Raw genomic sequence first — 24,909 nt, 5'->3', positions numbered from 1 at the left:
TCTCTGTTTTGTAGCATTGATTTTTACTGAGCTGTAAAAGCTGTGCAGAGCTGCATTTACAGCACCAAATATCATTGCTCTGTTTTTCATTGTATTCTCATTTTGTATATTATTGTTCATCTCATAATCATGTCTGCTGCACCTTGTGCTTATTGTTGCTGTGAGGGTTTGTAAGCTTTTTTGCTCTATGTTCTCCTTTGGAGATAAATATCTGGTCACTTATCATATGTCCAGGGGTTTTGTGGAATGTAATTCCTGACACCATGGATTTTGTTTTCTGGGTATTCTAGCAATCCTTCATTTAAAAAAAAGTATTGGCGATAGAAACATGGAAAATCTACAGCACAATACAGGCCCTTTAGCCCACAATGCTGTGCCGAACATGTACTTAGTTTAGAAATTACCTAGGGTTACCCATAGCCCTCTATTTTTCTAAGCTCCATGTGCCTATCCAGGAGTCTCTTAAAAGACCCTATCGTATCTGCCTCCACCACCATTGCCGGCAGCCCATTCCACGCACTCACCACTCTGTGTGTAAAATAAATAAGTAAATTACCCGTGACATCTCCTCTGTGCTTACTCCCAAGCACTTTAAAACTGTGCCCTCTTGTGTTAGCCATTACAACCCATGGGAAAAAAAACCTCTGACTATCCACACTTGGAGAAAAATACTGGAGTTTAAGACCAAATTTGCATTGTACCCTCAATCATTTGACTTTATTTTGAATAGTTATTGCTGTTGTTTTCTAGCCAAATTACTACATCAGAACCCCACAAACTACTGAGATAAATGGAGGTGTTGATGTACTTTCAGTAGTGGTTGAAGGAAGAAGTACTGTTCGGATTTATTGGATCTTCTGTACTTCTAATTTTAATGTCATGGAGCAGGAAATATGGCACTTGAAAAAACTGTGATTCTTGCCACAAGGTGTAAGCTCGCATGTTGGGTCCACTTACTTTAAAGTTTCCCTCTCAGGCTTGATTACTGGTATTTTATTTAATAGTTTTTTACATTTGCTACTTCAGACAGTTTGAGGTTTGGGCTGTCAGTTAGTCTTCGCTGTAACATGATATCTGAGTTTGTGATGATTTTCAAACATCAGCAGAAATGTTTTTTTCTTTTAGTTTCCATCATTCTCAAGAGCCTTATTTATCATTTCAGGTATTGAGTGCCCTCGTGGGTCCCGGAACACGCCTGCAGGGATCCAGGAAGGGGAACCATTTAGTGACGATGCTACACAATTTACTAAAGAGTTGGTGCTGCAGCGTGAGGTAAGTGAGTGACTCACATTCGCTCTGTCGATTTTGTGCTCAGATGTCTCACTTTTAAGGCACAAGTGGTGGCAAAAGATTTGAATTGAAATGGAACTGCATAAATTCTTTTCTATGCTTGAGAATTAAATTTCACTGTGGTATCTGATGGTGTTTAACTGTATTGTTGAAGAAGCTCTAATTTGTGAGACTTTTGTTACTGTTCTGTGCAGCACACCATTGTTACTGGAATTAATTAGTGGTTACCCAATTCATCAATTGTATGAGAAGAATACAGCTGCTCTTTTATTTCAGATTGGTGGCCTATTGCAATTATTTTTCCAGGCCTTGCGCCGCAGCAAAATCCTCTACATTTGCATTTCCATTTCCATCCATCTGCATTTCTCACAGCCTCCATTTCCATTTCCGTATATTTTCAGCTAGGTTGAAGATCTAAGGTCAATCCTGTTGCTGAATGTAGAAAGCACGCTGTGACTGAAACGTTCTTCAATTTTGCGGAATCTCTAAAGCAAACCTAATTCTATCGACTTCTCTCACTACTTAAAATGAAAACTATTAGATTAATTCTTTTGTTAATCTAGCAATGGTACATGAGTAAGTAGTTCAGCTGTAGGTCTAAACCTTGTTGAGTTTCTTCGTTTTTCCCTTCTGATAACTCATGGATGTACTCCATATTGAACAGTAAATCATCTTGCACTCTCATTAAATCAATTTTGGAGTGTGCAAAGGAGCTGTCTTACTACCTCTGAAATTATATAATAAATGCTGTTTAGAGACTCTGTAATGAGGTAATGTTTCAGAAATCTGTTTTCCAGAAATTTAGAAGGATTGGAAAAAAATTTGTACTTCGTAACAGACAGATCATAAATTTCCCAGTGCATGATTCAGCAACCAAGGTTTAATATTTCATTATTGAATGGGTTTCTGCATTCTGGATACTTAGCCAGCTGTGTGCCAAGTAAAGAAATGGCCTTACTGGTACCACTGAAATGACTGGAATATGGGAACATAGACCATAAGATATAGGAGGAAAATCAGGCTATTTGGTTCATCAAGAATGCTCTGCCATTTCATCATGGCTGATCCATTTTTCCTGTCAGCCCCAATTACCTACCTTCTAACTGTATTCCTTCATGCCTAGAACAATCAAGAATCTATCAACTCTGCTTTAAATATATATAAAGACGTGGCTTCCACAGCTGCTTGTGGCAATGAATTCCACAGATTCACCACTCTCTGGCTAAAGAAAATGGTTTTCATCTCCGTTCTGAAAGTGTACCATATAGCCGACAGCATAAGAAGGGACAACTTTGTTTTAGTAACATGTCGTTGAATGCGCTATTAGGCGCATATTGAACATGCGCTATTAGACGTGTATTGATCTGTACGTGTGTACCGAGTTCGGTTTCTGCCAGTAAAGAATCATGAATCTTAGCTCCCATTTCCAGCTTTTTTATTAATAGCATTCTTGTGTAAGTAGGCCACATACACAACAAATTGGCGACGAGGTTAATGAACCTACATCTTAGCGGAAGGCTGTGTTTTATTTGATAACGACACTCGGGGGAAGAGCGCAAGGAATGAGCCAAGGAGCGGGAGAAGGAGGCAGAGTGATGTTGCGAGTCTGAAAGGAAGCGGGAGCACAGCCGGAGTCGGGAACGTTGGGAGACCAAGAGACACAGTCGGAGCTGCGGCACGTCCAAGTGAGACCACAGCCGGCGCTGACCCCCAGGGGCTGAAGGTCTGCCTGCCCCAGAAGGGGATAAAAAGGAGCGACACACACACACATCTAGGTGGAGTGTGCTCGTGGCGCTAGCAAAAAAGGACACGTGAGCTAAAAAGACAACAAGGGGAAAACGGGGCTAAATTAACATAACAAAAATGGTGATGATTGGAACTGTTACAGTATTTGATAGTGACATTGAAGACTGGGAACTTACATTGAGAGAATGGAGTTATATTGTGAGTCTCACTGTGTTAATGATGAAAAGAAAGCCAGCGTCTTACTCAGTATTAAGGGAGCGAAAAGGGGCTGCTACGAAGCTTGTTAACCCCTGAAAAGCCAGCTGACAAAATGTTCAAGCAAATAGATACCCTTCAACAGCACTTAAACCCCAAACCACTGGTCATTGCTGAAAGATTTAAATTTCACAATCGGAATCAGAACAAAAATGAAAGCATTTTTGAATATTGTACTGAATTGTGCAAATTATCAGAACATTGTCAATTTGGAGCTGGTCTGTCGGGTGCATTGAGGGACAGGTTAGTGTGTGGCATGCACTGTGAAACCACACAGAAGAAGCTTCTGTGTGAAAGACACCTTAAATTCAAGAAAGTGCTAAACATTACAATATCAACGGAAACAGCGGCACGGGGTGTTTCCGAGATACAACAAAAATCTCTGGAATATGCCACAAATAAAATGTCACTGAACAGGAATGAAGGAAAGAAATGTTACCGTTGTGGGAATAGGTCACATGACCCAGATGACTGTTGGTTTAAAGACGAAGAATGCAGAAACTGTGGCAAACAGGACCACATTGGCAGAGTATGCAGAGCTAGTCAACAGCAGAAAAAGGGCAAAATACAGAGAAACAAGAAACCCCAGAAAGGAAAATACAACAATGTACACAAAATGAAAGAAGGCAGTTCTGATGAAAGTGACTCAGATGAAAGTGAATTGTCTTGTCGGCAAATTCACAGCATGAAAGAGACAGATGATCGAAGAGTAATATGGATCACTCCACAAGTGGCGGGCGCGAGACTGAATATGGAGTTGGACACAGGCTCAGCTTTAACAGTGATCTCTGTACACGACTACAAATGACTGCTTTGGCACATATCTCTGAAACGAGCTAAACCTCTACTAAAGACTTACACAGGACAGAAAGGCAAAATTAAAGTGACAGTGACCTACAGAGATAAAACACAACAACTGAACCTCTATGTACTGAAAAATGGAAGACCACTGTTGCTGGGACATGAATGGCTCAGGAAAATTCTGGCACACCATCAAGGCACTAGATGTGTCAACAAAGGAGGGCAGCTCGGCGGGGAAGATGTCTGCAGCTCTCCTCTCACCCACTGTCAACTATTACAACGACGATGAGGAGCTAGACAGCGTCGACGAGGAGGATGAACGCAGTATCCGTGGCCGCAGCTCGGATGAAGATAGAGGATGCAAGGGAGACAGATATTGCCATTAAGCAGGATGAAGAAGACTACCTGGAAGCAAAAGAACAGGAGAAATTGACATCTCTCAAAAGACAGCTACAGCAGTTACAGGAAGGCACTTTGCAGGGGTATCAGAAAAGGATGAAGAAACTAGATCAACAATACAAGGAAAGAATACGAAATGCAGAGCTTTTTCTGCAACTGGAGACAGAACAAGTGGAAAGGAATTATATTAAAGAGAAGAAAGCAGCAGTGAAGGAATTTGAAGATAAAAAGATTGAGTTAGAAGAAAAAAGACCATTGAGAATGAGAGGCTAACAATGGAACTCACAGGAGATTCTATGGAGGTAAAGCCAATAATGACGAGGAAACTAGGGAGGAAACCTAATGACCCTGTTCCAATTACAGACACAAGATGAAAACCTGCACCTGCGCAGTTAAATTACTTGTTAATAAATGAACAGATAATGGAAGATCTGCGAACTCTAAATAAGCTTAAATCTTGAAAAGACCAGCATCTCTGTCTTCTCCTGAGCATCTTCCCCGCACTCCTGCTGAAACACCAGCACAAAGATATGAAGCACAAATAGATGATGAAAAGTTATATTACAATAAGAGATGGTATCATAAAGGTCAAGCTATCTGTTTGGAATCTAAGGAGAATAAGAAGTTTGGCTGTGTAATTAGCTCAGTTGCAACAAATGAGATATGGGTAAGGAAGACAAGTGATAGCACAAAGATGCATATATATCTAGGACAGCTGTACAGAGGAGTTTTCATTATATGGAGGCAATCTGCTGCCTAGAACTCTTAGCAAGTTGGAGGCGCACATCTGTGTAACTCCCTGTGCTCAGAGGTCAACTTTTCATGACTTTTATATGGAAATCTGTATTAAAACAAGCAAGTTTATTGACAGACATTACCCAGAGAGGTAGAGAAGAACCCCCAGAGACTTGAGTTATAAATGGGTCTTAGACCAAAAGTAAAAAAAAGGCTTGTTATAATTTGATGTTATTACATTACATTGTTATAATTTGATATTATTAAGTTACTAAGTAAACAAATGGTAGGTGTTTGTATGTTAACGGTAAACATATTTGTTTAGCATAGTGCCCCAGCCAAAAAAAACAGTTGATACACTATTAAAGTAAAAGGGGAGGAGTGTACCATATAGCCTGCAATATAATAAGGGACGGCTTTATGTTTTAGTAACACGTCGTTGAATGTGCTATTAGGCACATATTGATCTGTACGTGTGTGCCAAGTTCGGTTTCTGTCAGTAAAGAATCATGAACCTTAGCTCCTGTTTCCAGCATTTTTATTAATAGCATTGTTGTGTAACCAGGCCACATACACAACAGAAAGGATGCCCTTCTATTCTGAGGCTGTGTCCTCTAGTTCTGGAAACTCTACCTATATGATACATCCTCTCCGCATCCACTTGATCAAGGACTTTCACCATCCGATAGGTTTCACCGAGGTCATCCCTCATTCTTCTGAATTCCAGTGAATACAGGCCTAGAGCCATTAAACACTCTTCATATAATAAGCCGTTCAATCCTGGAATCATTTTTGTGAACCTGCTTTGAACCTTCTCCAGTTTTAGTACATCCTTCCTTAGATAAGGGGCCCAAAACTGCTCACAATACTCCAAGAGACACCTCACTATTGCTTTATAAAGTCTCAACATTACATCCTTGCTTTTATATTGTAGTCCTCTTGAAATAAATGCTAACATTGTATTTGCTTTCCTCACCACAGACTCAGCCTGCAAATTGACCTTTAGGGAATCCTACACAAGAACTCCCAAGTCCCTTTGTATCTTAATTTTTTTTTGTATTTCCTCGCCATTTCATATATAGTCAACCCTTTCATTTCTTCTACCAAAGTGCATGACCATACACTTCCCAACAATGTATTCCATCTGCCACTTCTTTGCCCATTCTCCTAATCTATTGAAGTCCTTCTGTACCTTCTCTACTTCATTAAAGCTACCTGCCCCTCCACCTACCTTCATATCTTCTGCAAACATTTCAACAAACTCATCAATTCCATCATCCAAATCATTTTCATAAAAAGAATCTGTTCCAACGCAGACCCCTGTGGAACACCACTTGTCACCAGCAGCCAACCAGAAAAGGCTCCCTTTATTCCCACTCTTTGCCTCCTGCCAATCAACCACTGCTTTATCCATGCTAGAATCTTTCCTGTAATACCATGGGCTCATAGCTTATTAAGCAGCCTCATGTGTGGCACCTTGTCAAAGGCTTTCTGAACATCTAAGTACACACCATCAACTGATTCTCCTCTATCTATCCTGCTTGTTATTGCTTCAAAGAATTCCAACAGGTTTGTCCTTGAGGAAACCATGCTGACTATAGCCTATTTTATCATCTGCTTCCGAGTACCTCAAAACTACATCCTTAGCAATCGTCTCCAACATCTTCCCAACCACTGAGGTCGGACTAACTGGTCTATGATTGTCTTTGTTCCGTCTCTTTCCCTTCTTGAAGAGTGGAGTGACATTTGCAATTTTCCAGTCTTCTGGAACCATTCCAGATTCTCGTGATTCTTGAAAGATCATCAGCGTCCACAATATCTTCAGCCACTTTTTTCAGAACTTTGGAGTGTGCACCATCTGGCCTAGGTGTCTTACCTACCTCCAGACCTCTCAGTTTCACAAGAAACTTCTCTCTCGCTATGGTAACTTCACACTCTTCATGCCCCCAGACACCCGGAACTTCCACCATACTGCTCGTGTCTTCCACACGTTTACAAATAATGTCTTCTTGAATGCTCTTGGTCTATGAATGCTGATGCTATTTACTTGTTCTTATCACTTTTAATTCATGGGAGAAGTGGAGGATTCAAGGGACACACTCTTAGTGAAGCTTGACAGTTGGTTAAATGGACGTTTTGGATGATTGATGTGGTTTACCTTATCATGATGCCTGTCATCAATTTTCATGTGACTCTTTGTGTTTTGAAATATCACTGAGATTTGTCCACTGTTCTGAAAAATCTATATCATTTAAAAATGGTCTCTCTACGTCATATGTTTGCTTTTTAAATGCAGTCAATGTTGTTAGATGTAAGATTTATAGGGGGATCCCTAAACGGCACACCAACTGCTGCCCCATAGTTGTCGGGCTTTATTTTAATAACGTTGCTGCATGTTCTCTGTTTTTTGGGGACTGGAGGTGTGAACAGTGAGAGAAATGTCAGTTAACATATCTCCCACATTCAGTACTGTGCAAAAGTCTTAAGCACATATATATAGCTGGGGTGCCTAAGATTTTTGCATAGTATTGTAGTAATTTTATACATTGTGTCATACTGCTGTCACAAAAAAAAGTCATGAGATATGTAAGTGATGATAAACCTGATTCTGATGTGGGTCTCAATTGTGGACTGAGAGTGGGAAGGGGGCAGGGAGAGGGGAGTCATGGTTAGGTAAAGGGGGAAGGAAGAGTGGAGGGAGCATGAAGTGCCAGAGGGACATTCTGTAATGACCAGTAAACCAATTGTTTAGAATCAAATACCCTTGCCTAGTGTCTCAGGGCTGGGTGTCTGCATTCATGTCATCCCCCACCCTGGGACTCCTTCTCTGTCTCATGTCCTAGATCCCTCCCATGGAGCTCCACCCTCACCATTCCCAACATCCTTTGCTCCCACCAGATTTGCAAACTCTCTATCCGGCACCCCAGCTATACACATGTGCCTAAGACATTTGCACAGTTTTGTAAATGCAGTTGTACTTTGACATATTGGGAAATGTATATAGGATACATGGGAAGTACAAAAACAGCACTCATACTTATGGTCTTTAATGTCATTGAATACAGTAAGGTAAACATTGTTCTTCTGCTTAGCTTGAAGTCTCTGTTTATGCCTAAATCTATAAGGGTAGTGATAATTGTGATTTGTTAGTGTTTCATGGACAATGCCATGATTTTGTATATATTCTTTATGAACTATTTATTTTGTTTCTTTTTCATGGGCTTTGATGCTGAAGTTTGCTTCTTTAAAATATGAGTGTTGAGTTGAATGGAAGTAGGATAAAACAGCTTCTTTTATTTTCCAACATAATTTGATTGTCATCCTTTTACCATTGTCATCAGCCACCAGCAACATACAGTGTTCTTGCTGCAGAAACTTTTTGTAGAAGGATATTGATCTGTGGGAGAAATGTTAGGCACTGGCACATTAGAGCTTTTCTGCTAACTGGCCTAACTATGTTGGGTAGCCTTCAATTTAGGCAGCGTTATTCTCAATCCATTGGATTTTTTTATATTCACTTCATATGATGAAAGTCCTTTTTTGAATGTGGCCTCATTTCAGATCTCCAAGCTTCTTCATGAGAATAGCTATAATTTTAGACACACAAAATGCTGGAGGAACTCAAGAGGTCAGGCAGCATTTATGGAAACAAATAAACAGTCAACGTTTTGGGCTGAGACCCTTCATCAAGGCTAGAAAGGAAGGGGGGGGCGGGTGGATGCTGGATTAAAAAGGTGAGGGGAGGGGAAGGAGGAAAAGCTAGAAGATAATAGATGAAGCCAGGTGGGTGGGAAAGATCACCTAGCATTTACATTAATCATCTTGTTCTGGGAAGTGTTTGAGAAGACAGTTGTTGTAGAAAGACTTGGGCATGGTGCTTCTAATAAGTCAGCTATGATAAAGCATACTCAATGGGCTGAATGGCCTAATTCTGCTCCTCTGTCTTATGGTCTTGTGGAGATCATTCCCTGTCAGTCACCTTATATATAGGCACTCCTGTGCCTCGTGTGTCTTTATAGACATGAAATCAATCTATGTATCTAAGCTATCATATATATTTATATCAACACTCACAAAATACTGGAGGAATTTGGTAAGTCAGGCAGCATCTATGGAAATGAATAAAGCTGTCAGTGTTTTGGGCCGAGACCCATCTTCAATCCAGTCCATCAACAATCCTGAAGAAGAGTCTCAGCCTGAAACATCAACTTTTTATTCATTTCTATAAATGCTGAGTTCCTTCAGCAATTTGTGTTTGTTGCTTTTGGTTTCCAGCGTCTGCAAAATCTCTTGTGTTAATGTATTTATATTTATTGCATAGTACCAGATCCAGAACAACAACAATTTCATTCTCCTTTAACACTTGTGTACAGGAAATGACATTAAACACTCTTGAAATCTTTCACCTGAGATGGGGAGGGGGGGTGATGGTACTCAATGGGGCACTAAGAAATATTTAACCAGTTTAATGAATTGTAGAATATATGTAATGATCTTGCAAGAAAGAGTTTTCCACATTGCCTTGAGGGGAAGTTGGCTCATTTTATTGTGCTGTTCTATGATTTAACTCTATCAGTAAAAGTTCCATAGGATCTCTAGCCACCTTAACAGAAAAGGGAAGCTGCTAATGGTTTTGCAATGCTGATTTAAAGTAATTCTCTCTTAATAGATCATTGTAGATATTCATTAAAGGAAATCATTTGCAAGTGTAAAAGCATTGTCTTCCTGAGCTCAAACCAATTTAATGCAGTTTTATCACCTCGCCCTTTAGTGCTTTTAGGAGAGGCTGTAACTAAATATTAAAAAATGCATATTGTCTGTTTCGGACCGCCACCCTACATTATTGCTCTTTTGAAATGCAGCTTAATTTGTGAAAAGAAATAGCAGTAAATTTAAACATTATCGAATAGAATTATGATCAAGGAAGTATTTTCCGGTAATGTTGATTGAGAAATAAGTATCAGTCAGTCATGTTGCATATCTTCCTTGCTCTCAAACTAATGCGATATTGGATGGTAAGCGTCATTCAAAAGACGGAGCCTCCAGCAGTATAGCCATCTCTTAAGACTTACAGCCTAGATTTGTAAACTCATGTCTTTGGGCCCACAGGCTTTTGACCAAGTTTAAATGTTGCCAGTGAGTCACGTTAACATTGTGTGATTGTTTTGAGAGTTATAAAAAAAAAGTGGCTGATACAGGGCCATGGAAAAGTTGCACAATTACATTTAAATTTAGGTGATGCACGTGCCCTGTTCACCCTGTATACCCATGCCTGTGTCGCCACCCATAGCTCCAATCTGCTAATTAAATTTGCTGATGACACTGCATTGATTGGCCTAATCTCAAACAATAACGAGGTGGCCTACAGGGAAGAAGTTATCTCTCTGACACAGTGGTGACAAGAAAACAACCTCTCCCTCAATGTTGCAAAAACAAAGGAGCTGGTTGTGTATTACAGGAGGAATGGGGATGGACTAATCCCTATTAACATCAATGGATCTGGGGATGAGAAGGTAAACAACTTTAAACTCCTCGGCATCTACATCACCAAGGACCTCATGTGATCTGTACACACCAGCTGTGTGGTGAAAAAGACACAACAGCTCCTCTTTCATCTCAGATGGTTGAGGAAGTTTGGTATGGGCCCCCAAATCCTATGAACTTTCTACAGGGCAAACATGAGGATATCTGCAAATGCTGGAAATTCAAGCAACACACACAAAATGCTGGTGGAACGCAGCAGGCCAGGCAGCATCTATAGGAAGAAGTACAGTCGATGTTTCGGGCGAAGACCCTTCGTCAGGACTAACTGAAAAAAAAGATAGTTCTCTTTCTTCTTTCAGTTAGTCCTGACAAAGGGTCTCGGCCTGAAATGTAGACTGTACTTCTTCCTATAGATGCTGCCTGGCCTGCTGCGTTCCACCAGCATTTTGTGTGTGTAACTTTCTACAGGGGCACAATTGAGAGCACTCTGACTGGCTGCATCACTGCCTGGTATGGGAACTGTACCTCCCTTAATCGCAAGATTCTGCAGAGAGTGGTCCGGACAGCCCAGTGCATCTGTAGTTGGGAACGTCCCATGATTCAGGACCTTTACAAGAACAGGTGTGTAAAAAGGGCCTGTAGGATCATTGGGGACCCGAGTCACCCCAACCACTGTCTATTGCAGCTGCTACCATCTGGGGAAACAATATCACACCATAAAAGCCAGAACCAACAGGCTCTGGGACAGCTTCTTCCACCAGGCTATCAGGCTGATTAACTCACGCTGATTTGAGTGTATTTCTATGTTACATTGACTGTCCTATTTATTATAAATTACTATGATTGCACATTACACATTTAGATGGAGATGTAACAAATATTTTTACTCATGTACATGAAGGATGTAAGAAATAAAGTCAATTCATTTAATAAATTAATACAGTTGCAGTGCTGTGTGAGGTGTGCTCAACTTCAGATCTCAATTTCACTGTGATGCGCTCGACTGTGTTGTTGAATACCCATGTTTCCCCCTCTTGCTAATATACTCAAAGTATAAAGACCCATGTGCCTGATGTGGAGTAGAAAATTTTCTGTGGAGGTGAACTAAGGCATATTTGTATTTAGTATTCTTTGTAATATTTCCTACGTTTGGGTTAAGTGACCAGGCAATCTATTGAGTGAATGTTCATCCTTGGACAGTTTATCCAGTGAATACTCTTTCCAGGAAAATTGGGTAAAGAAAAGATGGTGTGAAATGTGAGTGAGAAGCTGAATCAAAGATTGATTTTAGACATTTCGGAACTCAGTGTGTTTATTGATTTAGATAACTGCAGTGGCATAGAAATGGACATTGAGTCTAAAAATACCTAGCAAAACAGGAACGCAAACAGGAGGAATTCTGCAGATGCTGGAAATCCAAGCAACACACACAAAATGCTGGTGAACGCAGCAGGTCAGGCAGCATCTATAGGGAGAAGTACAGTCAACGTTTCAGGTCAAGGCCCTTCGTCAGGACTAACGGATAAAAGAGATAGTAAGAGATTTGAAAGTGGGAGGGGGAGACCCGAAATGATAGGAGAAGACAGGAGAGGGAGGGATGAAACTAAGAGCTGTGAAGTTGATTGGCAAAAGGGATGCAAGGCTGGAGAAGGGAGAGTATCATAGGACAGAAGGCCTTGGAATAAAGAAAGGGGAAGGGGAGCACCAGAGGAAGATGGAGAACAGGCAAGGAGTTATTGTGAGAGGGAAAGAGCTTCCAACTTGATGGCATGAACATTGATTTCTCTAACTTCCGTTAATGCCTCTCCTCCCCTTCTTACCCCATCCCTAATTTTCTTTCTCTCTTTCCCTTTCATAATAACTTCTTGCCTGTTCTCCACCTTCCTCTTGTGCTCCCCTCCCTCTTTCTTTCTTCCAAAGCCTTCCGTACTATGATACTCCTCCTTCTCCAGCCTTGTATCCCTTTTGCCAATCAACTTCCCAGATCTTAGCTTCTTCCCTCCCCCTCTTGTCTTCTCCTATCATTTCAGGTCTCCCTCTCCTCCTCCCACTTTCAAATCTCTTACTATCTCTTTTTTCTGTTAGTCCTGACAAAGGGTCTGGACTGGAAATGTCAACTGTACTTCTTCCTATAGATGCTGCCTGGCCTGTTGCGTTCACCAGCATTTTGTGTGTGTTTCTAGGAAAACAGGGGTCATGTTTTTTAAAAATAGTGAATGTTATTATAGAAGGTAACGTGCATATTGCTGAGTTCTTTCTACCACTTGAAGGTTTAAATGGATTTTCAGCTCTCCTTTAGGCACAGGAAGAAAGAACCACATGTAGCTGCCACAGTCTGTAGGATAGTTTTGCAGCATCAGTGAGCAATGGCAGCTGAGAAGTTTGAGAACGAAAAATAAAGGGTGAGGTTTTCATGCGGTTTCAGTCCTGATGAAAACAGCATGATAAATTGACTGATTGTCCATCCATGGTGGCAACTTCACATTGAATGAGTGCCAGTTATTTCTGCATATAGTTTGAAACCTTGTTTTTTTTTAAAGGCAGCTGTTAAGGGAATTAGATTTTGATTCAATGTCTTGTGATTTCATCTACTGATTGTTTAATTTTATTCTGGTTGATTTTCTAATTTTGTAGTATATGCAGAATGTTAATGTTCCATTCATTCATCCTTCCCATCTCACTTCATCCCCTTTCCTCCCTTATTGCACTTCTCTTTGTCCCTGGGCTCTCACCATGCCCCCTTCTGCCCCTTCCCCACCTCCTGCTGTGATTCATTAGACAATACTGAAATCATTCTTGAGCTTGAAAATACATTACATGACCATGACACTGGATAGGAAATGCTCTGAAAGCTCCAGCAATATTTTCACAAAATAAATGTGCAACAATATTGCATTTTTAATGAGGAACCAACACCCCCGCCCCCCAAGTCCAGAAAAACTCATTTCTACCTGTTGGTTTGTACAGAGTGGAAGGTATGATCAGACCATGTGCAAAATAGTAACACTCCAGAGGGCATTTATAATTAGTTTGAATGGTTTATGAAATATCTACTGGTCTATAAAACTCTACTGTCAGTCACATCCAGAGAAACCCATTGCAGTATCCTTGAAATAAACAAAAATGCAGCTTGTATGACAAAGAAAGAGAAAAAGCACAGTGGATCATAGCCCGAACTTGTGGGGAAGTTGATTTAACAGTGGTTGTCACTATGCCAGTCTATGTTTAAGTTCAATTAGGTGCATCTTGGATATATGTACTTCATCTATATACTAAGCTGAAAAAAATTCATGTACAGTCGGCCCTCCATTTTCGCGGGTTCCGCATCCGTGGATTCAACCAACCACAGATTGAAAATGCTGCACAGGTTTCTCCCACTATCCGAAAGTAGAGCAGAAATGGTGCAAAGTGAATAAGCAATTACCATTAATTTATATGAGAAAAATTTTTGAGCGTTCCCAGACCCAGAAAATAACCTACCAAATCATACCAAATAACACAAAAAACCTAAGATAACACTAGCATATAGTAAAAGCAGGTATGATATGATAAATACACAGCCTATATAAAGTAGAAATAATGAATGTACAGTACAGTGTAGTTTCACTTAGCGGAATCGGGAAGACAGCGAGCACACTGGAAGGTTTACGCATTTTTCTATCATACAGTTCTTTGTAAGCACTCAAAACATCCTGCAAACCTCCCCTAAACCTATATGCCCTTTCAAAATTAAAGTCATACTGTTCTGTAATTATTGCAGCACTGTCAATTGTAGCGAAAATCTCACGCGGTTCAAAGCTATGGCGTGTGCACTGCCTCTATAACGGCTCACTGCGAAACAAACGCTGAACGCTATTTTCGCTGAGGCAGCATCAGTGTTCCCAGAAGAGCTACAATGGTTGCGTCTGTACTGAACATGTACAACTTTTTTTTCTTGTCATTATTCCCTAAACAATACAGTATAATAACTATTTACATAGCATTTACATTGTATTAGGTATTATAAGTAATCTAGAGATGATTTAAAATATACGGGAGGATGTGCATAGGTTATATGCAAATACTACGCCATTTTATATAAGGGACTTGAATTTTGCTATCTGCGGGGGGTCCCGGAACCAATCCCCCATAGATACGGAGGGCTGACTGTATATACCAAGGATGAAAAAAAAACTTGTTTTCATACAAAATTATTCCCTTGTATATCTCCTTAAAAAATCACCAATCCACTGTACTTGTTTTAGGGTAGTGAATGGTATTAATTGATCTCACAAAGACTGTTTCATTTGGAAGCTTTGATCCTGCAGTAGGTAGGTCCTTTCATCGCAATATTTCGGTATATATAGCTTCCTTTCCCTCTCCTCTACACAGAAAATCTTTAGTTTTAAGAATAGTTCTAGGCAATTAAGTGACACAGAATGATTCCTCCTTTGCTTCCCCCCCAAAAAAAAACAAAACAACCCTTTTAAACTTTTCTTATATGTCTGTCCTCTCTTTGAAATATCAGCTCTAAATATCGTAAATTATGTTTAATTGGGGATTCTTAGGGACTTTAGATCTACTCATCTTTAACTGCATCATCCGTTTCCTTTCTTCCACTATAAATTGAGAAGTAGTGATATTTTGATTATAGGACATAATATTCAATTTCTTTGGTATTTGTCTCAACAATTGAAGCACTCTTTTTCTATATGCAGCAAGACATATGCTGCTAAAGACACAAAATTGCCATGCAGTGGCATCTCTAACATGAAAAGGCCGGCCGAACCATCTCCCATTTAAATTTGATGACAACACTGTCAAATCCTAGAAGTTACTGTTGGACAGAAAATCAACTGGACCAGCTGTATGAACATCATGGTTACAGCTATGGTACACTGTGATACCTGCAAGGCATTAGTCAGAATTGTGATGGGAGTCTCTTCACTTGTCTGGATAAGAGGACGGCCAACAATTCTCAAGATGCTGAACTGCATCTAGACCAAAACAACTTGCTTCTTTGTCAGTCTATCAGCTACTTTGGTGATTCCTCTGTTCTGTGTCACAGTAGCAAGACCAAGTTTTGGAAATGAAGCACTGTAATCAGGAGTAACTTAAATATAGAAATAATAATCCTATATCTTTGGGGAAAAAATTAGTTGCAAAAAAGAAAGTACCACTAGCCATTCAGTGTTACTTTTGCTTTAGGAAGTAAACTTTTAAAAATGTTTCTCTTTACTTTCTTGTGCCTCTTGGCTTTCAAGACCCATTTTGAAATGGGGGAGGACAGATACATTATATTTTAAACAACTTGTAATTTACAGTTAATTAAGTAATCTGGTCAAACTTTGGCAAGTAAGAAACTTCTTAAATTAGAAAGGATTGCTGAATCAATATAGTATTTTGTTTTCAACTTGGAATGTTACACTAGTTTTTTTACCCAACTGTTCCCTATACAGTTTAATGTTCATTTTTATTAAAAGCTCCTTTATTGTTTTAGTTTTTGCATTCAGATTTATCACAGGTAACTACTGATGACGAAACATAGACTTAATTTGGTTCTCAGTTGTTCTGATGTAGTGATGTGCTCTGACACCAGGTGGCTCCAATGAGCAGTACACCACAAAATGGAGGGGAATACAATTTCCTCCTCCATTATTTTGTATATAGAGAAAAAAATCTCTCACTGCCACTGGGCAATACTGGACTACTTAGCAGATTTTGTTTGAAAAAAATGTAAATTATATTTCTCCCCAGCCAGTTGTATCATAATATAAGTGAATTTTGAAATATTTTAATGGAAGATGCTTTCAATTAACATGAAGAGCTTATACATCACTGTTCTTAGGAACCAAAATATTGAATTCATTAGGAATCAAAGGGAAAACCTGAGTAATACCCCATAATGTGAAAGAGCATTAATCTCAGCCCAGTAGATTTACTCTTCTTTGATTCAGTATTATAATCTGAATGATCTCCTCTGCTATTTCAGTGACCTTCATAAATTACCTATATGTATAATTTCCCAATGCTTGTAACTGCCCTTGAACAACCTCTGCCTTAATGCCTTAGCTATGGTGATTGACCTCCCAATAAATACAAGTATATTCCAATTCATGAGTTACGACTCCAACCATTGGCCTATTTTCTCCTTGTTGCTTTAATTTTACTTGGGGCCCTTATTGCCAGTGGGCCAAATGCTGCACTAATTTCAAGGACAGTCACTCTTGCTTCTTCTCCAGAATCCATTAATTCAATCCATGTTTGGATCAAGGCTGTGACGTGAAAAATTGATTGTCATTTAAATTTGTTCTGGGGTCCTTTAATGCATTTAGAATAAAAAGCTCTTGCGACTCCTTTAATTTGAGGCATTCTTTCTGCATGTTGCTTTTAACCAAATAACCATATAACAATTACCATACGGAAACAGGCCGTCTCGGCCCTTTTAGTCCATGCCGAACTCTTACTCTGACCTAGTCCCACCGACCTGAATTCAGCCCATAACCCTCCATTCCTTTCCTGTCCATATAGCTGTCCAATTTAACTTTAAACGACAACATTGAATCTGTTTCAACCACTTCTGCTGGAAGCTCGTTCCACACAGCCACCACTGTCTGAGTAAAGAAGTTCCCCCTCATGTTATCCCTCAACTTTTGCCCTTTAACTCTCAACTCATGTCTTCTTATTTGAATCTCCCCCACTCTCAATGGAAAAAGCCTATCCACATCAACTCTATCTATCCCCCTCATGATTTTAAATACTTCTATCAAGTCCCCCCTCAACCTTCTACATTCCAAAGAATAAAGACCCAACTTATTCAACCTTTCCCTGTAACTTAGGTTATGAAACCCAGATAACATTCTAGTAAATCTTATCTGTACTCTCTCTACTTTGTTGACATCTTTCCTATAATTCGGTGACCAAAACTGTATACAATGCTCCAAATTTGGCCTCACCAATGCCTTGTACAATTTCAACATTACATCCCAACTCCTATACTCAATGCTCTGATTTATAAAGGCCAGCATACCAAAAGCTTTCTTCACCACCCTATCCACATGAGATTCCACCTTCAGGAAACTATGCACTATTATTCCTAGATCCCTCTGTTCTACTGCATTCTTCAATGCCCTACCATTTACTATGTATGCCCTATTTTGATTAGTCCTACCAAAATGTAGCACCTCACATTTATCAGCATTAAACTCCGTCTGCCATCTTTCAGCCCACTCTTCTAACTGGCCTAAATCTCTCTGCAAGCTTTGAAAACCTAATCATTACCCACAACTCCACCTATCTTAGTATCATCTGCATACTTACTCATCCAATTTACCACCCCATCATCCAGATCATTAATGTATATGACAAATAACATTGGACCCAGTACGGATCCCTGAGGCACACCACTAGTCACCGACCTCCAATCTGACAAACAGTTATCCACCACCACTCTCTGGCATCTCCCATCCAACCACTGCTGAATCCATTTTTACTAATTCAATATTAATACCTAACGATCGAACCTTCCTAACCAACCTTCCGTGTGGGACCTTGTCAAAGGCCTTACTGAAGTCCATATAGACAACATCCACTGCTTTACCCTTGTCAACTTTCCTAGTAACCTGATCAAAAAATTCAATAAGATTTGTCAAACATGACCTTCCACGCACAAATCCATGTTGGCTGTTCCTAATCAGATCCTGTCTATCCAGAAAATTATATATACCATCCCTAAGAATACTTTCCATCAATTTATCCACCACTGACGTCAAACTCACAGGCCGATAATTGGTAGGTTTACTCTTAGAACCCTTTTTAAACAATGGAACAACACGAGCAATACGCCAATCCTCCGGCACCATCCCCATTTCTAATGGCATTTGAAATATTTTTGTCAGAGCCCCTGCTATTTCCACACTAACTTCCCACAAGGTCCTAGGGAATGTCCTGTCAGGACCCGGAGACTTTTATATTCCTTAAAGGCGCCAGTACTTCCTCTTCTTTAATCATCATAGTTTCCATAACTACCCTACTTGTTTCCCTTACCTTACACAATTCAGTATCCTTCTCCTTAGTGAATACCGAAGAAAAGAAATTGTTCAAAATCTCCCCCATCTCTTTTGGCCCTGCACATAGCTGTCCACTCTGATTCTCTAAGGGACCAATTTTATCCCTCACTATCCTTTTGCTATTAATATAACTGTAGAAACCCTTTGGATTTATTTTCACCTTACTTGCCAAAGCAACCTCATATCTTCTTTTAGCTTTTCTAATTTCTTTCTTAAGATTCTTTTTGCATTATTTATATTCCTCGAGCACCTCATTTACTCCATGCTGCCTATATTTATTGTAGCTATCTCTCTTTTTCCAAACCAAGTTTCCAATATCCCTTGAAAACCATGGCTCTCTCAAACTTTTAACCTTTTCTTTCAACCTAATGGGAACATAAAGATTCTGTACTCTCAAAATTTCACCTTTAAATGGCTCCATTTCTCTATTACATTCTTGCCATAAAACAAATTGTCCCAGTCCACTCCTTCTAAATCTTTTCGCATCTCCTCAAGAGTCAGCCTTTCTCCAATCAAAAATCTCAACCCTGGATCCAGACCTATCCTTCTCCATAATTTTCTACTGGCCTCCAGAAGAATTCTTCAAGAGTTTTGATTTAAAATTGAATAAATACCAGAAAGAATTTATAAAAATTGCATTGGCAGTAGCCAAAAAGGCTATTGCAGTTACTTGGAAATTGGATTCGTATTTAAGTATGGATTGTTGGAATAATGAAATCTTTAGCTGTATTGCAGTTGAAAAAATTACTTATAATTTAAGGAATAAATATGATACATTTTTGAGTATTTGGCGCCCTTATTTACAAAAGATAGGATTGCTCCGATGATAAAGATGTTGGTCCTCTGGGGAAAGAAACAAATACATATATTAAATTTATTTTGAATCCCAAGGAGCATGTGGAGACCTTCCAATATCCAGGCAGTCTTTTTTCTTTCTTTCTTTTCTGTTTTTTTTAGATAGGGGTATGTTACGGGGGGAAGGGTTAAGGGGAGGGGGAGGGTAGATATTATTCTATGTAATTAAATTTGAAAATTGAATTTAAAAAATTTTTTTTAAAGAGTTTTGATTTTGACCCCAGTTCTATTTTCTCTAGCTGGGGCTGTTTCCTTACACTCGCATTGTAAATTTTGAATTTCATTTAAATTACCCTTCATTCTTCCAAATGTCTGAGAATGTAGGCTTATTCACTCTCACTGACAACATGGAGAACCCACTATTATATAAAGAGGCCAAAACTGCATATAGTGATCAATTTGTGATGTCATTAAAACTCTGTAAAATTTTCAAAAGACTAATTTACTCTCTTATTCAAGCCCATCCAACAGAAGTTTACGGACTTTAAGCATACCTGCTCTATCCAACCTTTACTTTTATTAACAGCCACAGTATTTATTGGCTGAGCAATTTGACCTCTAACTGGAGATGGCTCCTAATATGCTAATACTGATGGACTTGGCAAAATCAATGCTATTGAATGGTAAACGTTTCTAGATCCACAGCCAATGCTAGATTTGGATAGCCTGTGTTTAAAAAGGCCTGCTGACCAACTCTGGACAGACTCTGTATGGGCAACAAATGTTCATTTGAAAAATGTCTGAGAACATTTCCTTTGTTTTAAATGCTGAGACACAGATATGAACCTGTTACCAAAATTAGCACCTTTTTGGGATTGTAACATTTAAAGCATGTAAGTGAGGGCAAAAGGAATCAAGCTTCCTCTTCACCTCCACCCCGCAAACTGGAGAATTAAAAATCTAGAACAGATTCCTGTGTCATTGTTGACGAACAAGTATTCCAATGAAGAAACATTTTACTGGTTTTCATTCATTGATCACATGGAAGCTGTCACCAACATTAAAAATGTTTCCTCGTACTGTTAAACAGCAAAGCTACTCTATTTTAGTATTATAGTAACTAAAGGTATGGATAAGAAAGAAAAACAACCCTGGAGCATTTCACAAACTCAACACTCAGCACTTTATAGCAAGTACTCTTTGAATTGTGGAGAGTTGTTATGTTTGATAGTAGGTAAGAACCGCAGCTCAGAAGATAGATGTTAGATTGTACAAGTAAAAACAACCATCATTAATCTTCCCTTTTCTCCACCCCCTCTGCAATGGTATACAGAAAAAGGATTCAACATACATATGAAGGGGGAGGGAAGAGCAAAAGAATTAAAGGAGAAGGACTTGGGTGCATTTCATTCATAAGACACTAGTTTTGAAGAGAGTACATAATATCTGGTGTGGGTTTACATTCAAATAAAGTTGGTCCTATCACTACTCAGTCTTGTTACTGTCCTTAGTTACATTGGTTCCGTCCAGATAGAAGTAGCTATAATTTTATTTTAATTAAAACTGCATGGTGGAATTTAACCAAGTGCATATTAATCTCTTTATCTTTGTCTTCTGTAAAAGAAGCCAATGTTCAATTGTGCTGGGTATTCAGAAACTTTATATAAGCGTAGTAATTCTGAGATATTGCATTTAATCAGACAAAAATCGCTTAATCCTTCATGTTTCAGGACTAAGTTGGAGGTTGTAGTTTACTTTTAAATGAACTGCATCTCTGGAAAATTCATCTCACCCCGAGCAGAGCAAGTATATATAGCTAGGAAAATTTTGGGAGCAAAATTTGAATATATTCCATATCAATAGATGTGTAGTATATTGTATTCAGTTACATGAATAAATTTGGTATTAGCTAGTGTGCTACTCATTTGAAATAAGCTCAACTTGTCTCTGCTCTAAATCAGTTCTGATAAAATTGCATACTGTGTAGAAAGAACTGCTTAAGCCCCTTGTGAATAACCTTGCTCTTTGAGTTATCAGTCAGTAGTTTTATGCTTTTTGTTTATTGGCCTTTTCCCCTTCCTTTCCTGTAATTATCCCCTGTTCTTTGGATGGTACCGAGGTAGCTTTCACCATGTTTTCAATTCTACACTCCCGGTTTTGTGTTGTTAGTGGGAAACATATTTTAGTAGGATGAACAAGGAAAGGCAGTATAAGCCAGAGCCATGGTTTTAAAAGGGATACAGAAGCAGTAATTTGGAGTTAATGTGCAGAAATCATTGAAACTAGCAAGGTAGACTGAGTGTTTTCTTTCCAAAAGAGTTCACAGAGATATAAAGTACAAAAGCAAAGGAATTGTGATGTAAGTTTATAAAACTGAAGTATTCTGTTCATATCTGTCCATCATACATGAGGAAAGATGTGGAAGCCTTGGAGAGGGTGCAAAAGAGATTTACGAGGTGACAGACAACTGTAAGTTCTCCACCCACTCCCATTCTGAACTCCATTACATGGTCTCACACTGTTCCAGTGAACCTCTAAGTAAATGTTTTGAGGGACAGCATTTAACCTTCTGAAGATGGTTTGAACAGATGAATCTAAGTGAGAAGGTGAATAGTGACAAAGATGTAATAGTGGTTTCAAGGGGATAGAAACAAGCTAAGTAACTGGGAGCAATATGCAGATGTGTCAGAGCCAGAATAAGACAAATAGAAATAATACATTTTTTAGACACAAGAAAGACAGAGTAACAGACAAAAAAAGAAGGAACTCAGCTGGTTAGGCAGTATCTTTGAAGGGAAATAGTCGGTTGACATTTTGGCCTGAGACCTTTCATCAGTCCTGAAGGTTGGTCTTGGCCTGAAAAGTCTCCTATTAATTTCCCCCCATACTTAATGTATGACCCGCTGAGTTTCTCCAACATCTTTTTGTGTGTTGCTAAGTTTTTTTTAAAAAGGTTAGAGATTAGGAAATGTTTATATTTAAAGGGACTTGAGTTTCCTTTTACACTAATCACTGAAAACTGTGAAGCAGTCTACAGACTGATTTTTGGCAGCGTGTGTCAGATAAGATAGTGTACACTTGGATCAGTTAGGCATTAACTGTGGGCCATGTGTTGGAAGCTGGGAATAATACGGATGGCTACCACCCAATCTGTGTAGACTTAAATAAGCAAATGGCCTTATCTTCTTGTGACTTTCAGAGCAAGTTGGCTGATTTCTATTTTCTAGAGATTAGAACAATGAGAGGTGACCTCATTTAAAAAAAATGCACATTTTTGAAGGCTCGGCAAGCTAAATGTGTGATGACATTTCTTCCTGTTGAGAAGTCTAGAACTTGTGACGGTTAGTGTCTCAAAACAGAGGCAGGCTGGAAATTCGTCTTCACTTGGGTAATGACTCTTAGGAGAACTCTACCATGAAAGCTTGTGGATTGCATAATAATTGGTGGTTATTAAAGAAACCAAGGAGATCTTTGATTTGGGTAGAAGATCATTCACGATCTAATTGAATGGTAGGGCAGGCCTGAAAGGCCAAATAGCCTTCAATTTCTTATGGTTCAGTTTGACACATTATAGCCTCCGGACTTGAGACTGAATTCAACAAATTCAACTGACTTTCACAGTTTATATCCGAACTGGTAATTTTGTAAGAAAATGGTCAGTCTGAAATGTTCTTAGTTTCTCCCTCCACAGATGCCATCTGACCTGTTGAATATTTTTTGCACTGTTTTATATTTCAGATTTCTGTCATGGAAGGAGTTTTTGCTTTTTAATGTTGTTAGCCTGACCAAACTTCTGGTCACAAACATGATAAAATCTGCAAATGCTGAAAATCTAAGCAACACACACAAAATGCTGGAGGAACTCAGCAGGCCAGGCAGCATCTGTGGAAAAAAAGTACAGTCCACATATTGAGCAGAGACCCTTCGGCAGGACTATTCTGGTTAAGCGTATGGTCAGCTGGATTAAAGTGGTAGACTTCCTGGTAATTATTGCCGTTGAGGACAAGGAGAAATCATTATATTTAAAATGATCACATAGATGGTGTAAGTCCTACTTTCAGTACACAAGCTGTTTTTTTATGAAAGAAATTGTAACTGTTCTTGAATTATGTGGAATCCTTCATAGTCAATCTGATTTTTAACCACATACAAGGAGAGTCATTAATGGCTCCTTGAATTTGGTCACAAGCTGGATTTTTTGTAAGCAAACAAAAATAGGACCCCATCGTGAGTGATTTATGTTCAGGCCTGAACCACCTAAAATTTTCTATCTTTGTAGATGCAATTCACTCTTCTAGAACGAATTCCCCTGTACCTATTTACACCAGTTTTGTTAAGCCTGCAGATTGCCATACTTGTTGAATGATGAAAGTAGGTTGTTTGCTCTCCAAAGCTCTGCATCAAGACAGTTTCACTTTTAAGCTGTGCATGCATCAGCAATCAATACATTATTGTACATTTTTTGGTGACAGCTTGTAATTTTGCTCAGCCATTTGGTCCTGATCCTGACTGTTAAATAAGAGGAGGAATGTTTCCTTTCTCCCTATTGATCAATGTGACATCAAGAAAAATGGCAGGGTGAAGGCAAAAAGCATAAGGAATTTAATTGTCAGATCTGTTGAATCTAACCTTTAATATGGATGATAGCAGGGCAGAGGTCTGAAGTTCTCAGTCCTGCAGCTCTGACCGTTTTTGATAAATGAATTTTAGTTCTATGAACCAATCTTGTTCACATTTAGACCATAAGACCATAAAAAATGGGAGCAGAATTAGGCCATTTTGCCCATTGAGCCTGCTCCACCATTTCATCATGGCTGATCCAATTTTCTTCTCAGCTCCAATCTCCTGCCTTCTCCCTGTATCCCTTCATGCCCTGACCAGTCAAGTATCTGTCTACTTCTGCCTTAAATATACATAAAGACTTGGGATCCATAGCTGCCTTGTGGCAACTTCCAAATTCACCACTCTCTGGCTAAATAAATTCATCTTCATCTCTGTTCTAAAAGGATGCCCCTCTATCCTGAGGCTGTGTCCTCTGGTGTTAGACTTTCCCACCATAGGAAACCTCCTCTTCACATCCACTCTACCAAAGCTTTTCATCGACCAGTAAGTTTCAATGAGGTGACCCCTTATTCTTTTGAATTCCAGTGAATACAGGCCCAGTGCCAAAAAAAAAATTGTTCATATGATAAGCCATTCAATCCTGGAATCATTTTGTGAACTTCCTTTTGAACCCTCTCCAGTTTCAGCACATCCTTTCTAACATAGGGACCCAAATCTGCTCACAGTAGTCCAAGAGAGGCCTCACAGTGCTTCATAGAGTCTCAACATGACATCCTTGCTTTTATATTATAGT

General features: G+C 39.2%; 1 protein-coding gene across 1 annotated transcript in view; it reads left to right on the top strand.

Moving 5' to 3' along the window:
- Window positions 1-24,909, top strand: part of snd1 (staphylococcal nuclease and tudor domain containing 1) — a 952,477-nt gene that overhangs the window by 426,939 nt on the left and 500,629 nt on the right. Inside the window, exon 16 of the mRNA XM_063072967.1 lies at window positions 1,163-1,272. Coding sequence (XP_062929037.1) covers window positions 1,163-1,272 — 110 coding nt within the window. The remainder of the gene's footprint in view (window positions 1-1,162; window positions 1,273-24,909) is intronic.

Source organism: Mobula hypostoma, chromosome 20, assembly GCF_963921235.1.
Source record: "Mobula hypostoma chromosome 20, sMobHyp1.1, whole genome shotgun sequence".
In the NCBI taxonomy this organism is placed as follows: domain Eukaryota; kingdom Metazoa; phylum Chordata; class Chondrichthyes; order Myliobatiformes; family Myliobatidae; genus Mobula; species Mobula hypostoma.
Note: the sequence above shows the minus strand (reverse complement) of the source record. Positions and strands in the feature narration are given on the sequence as shown.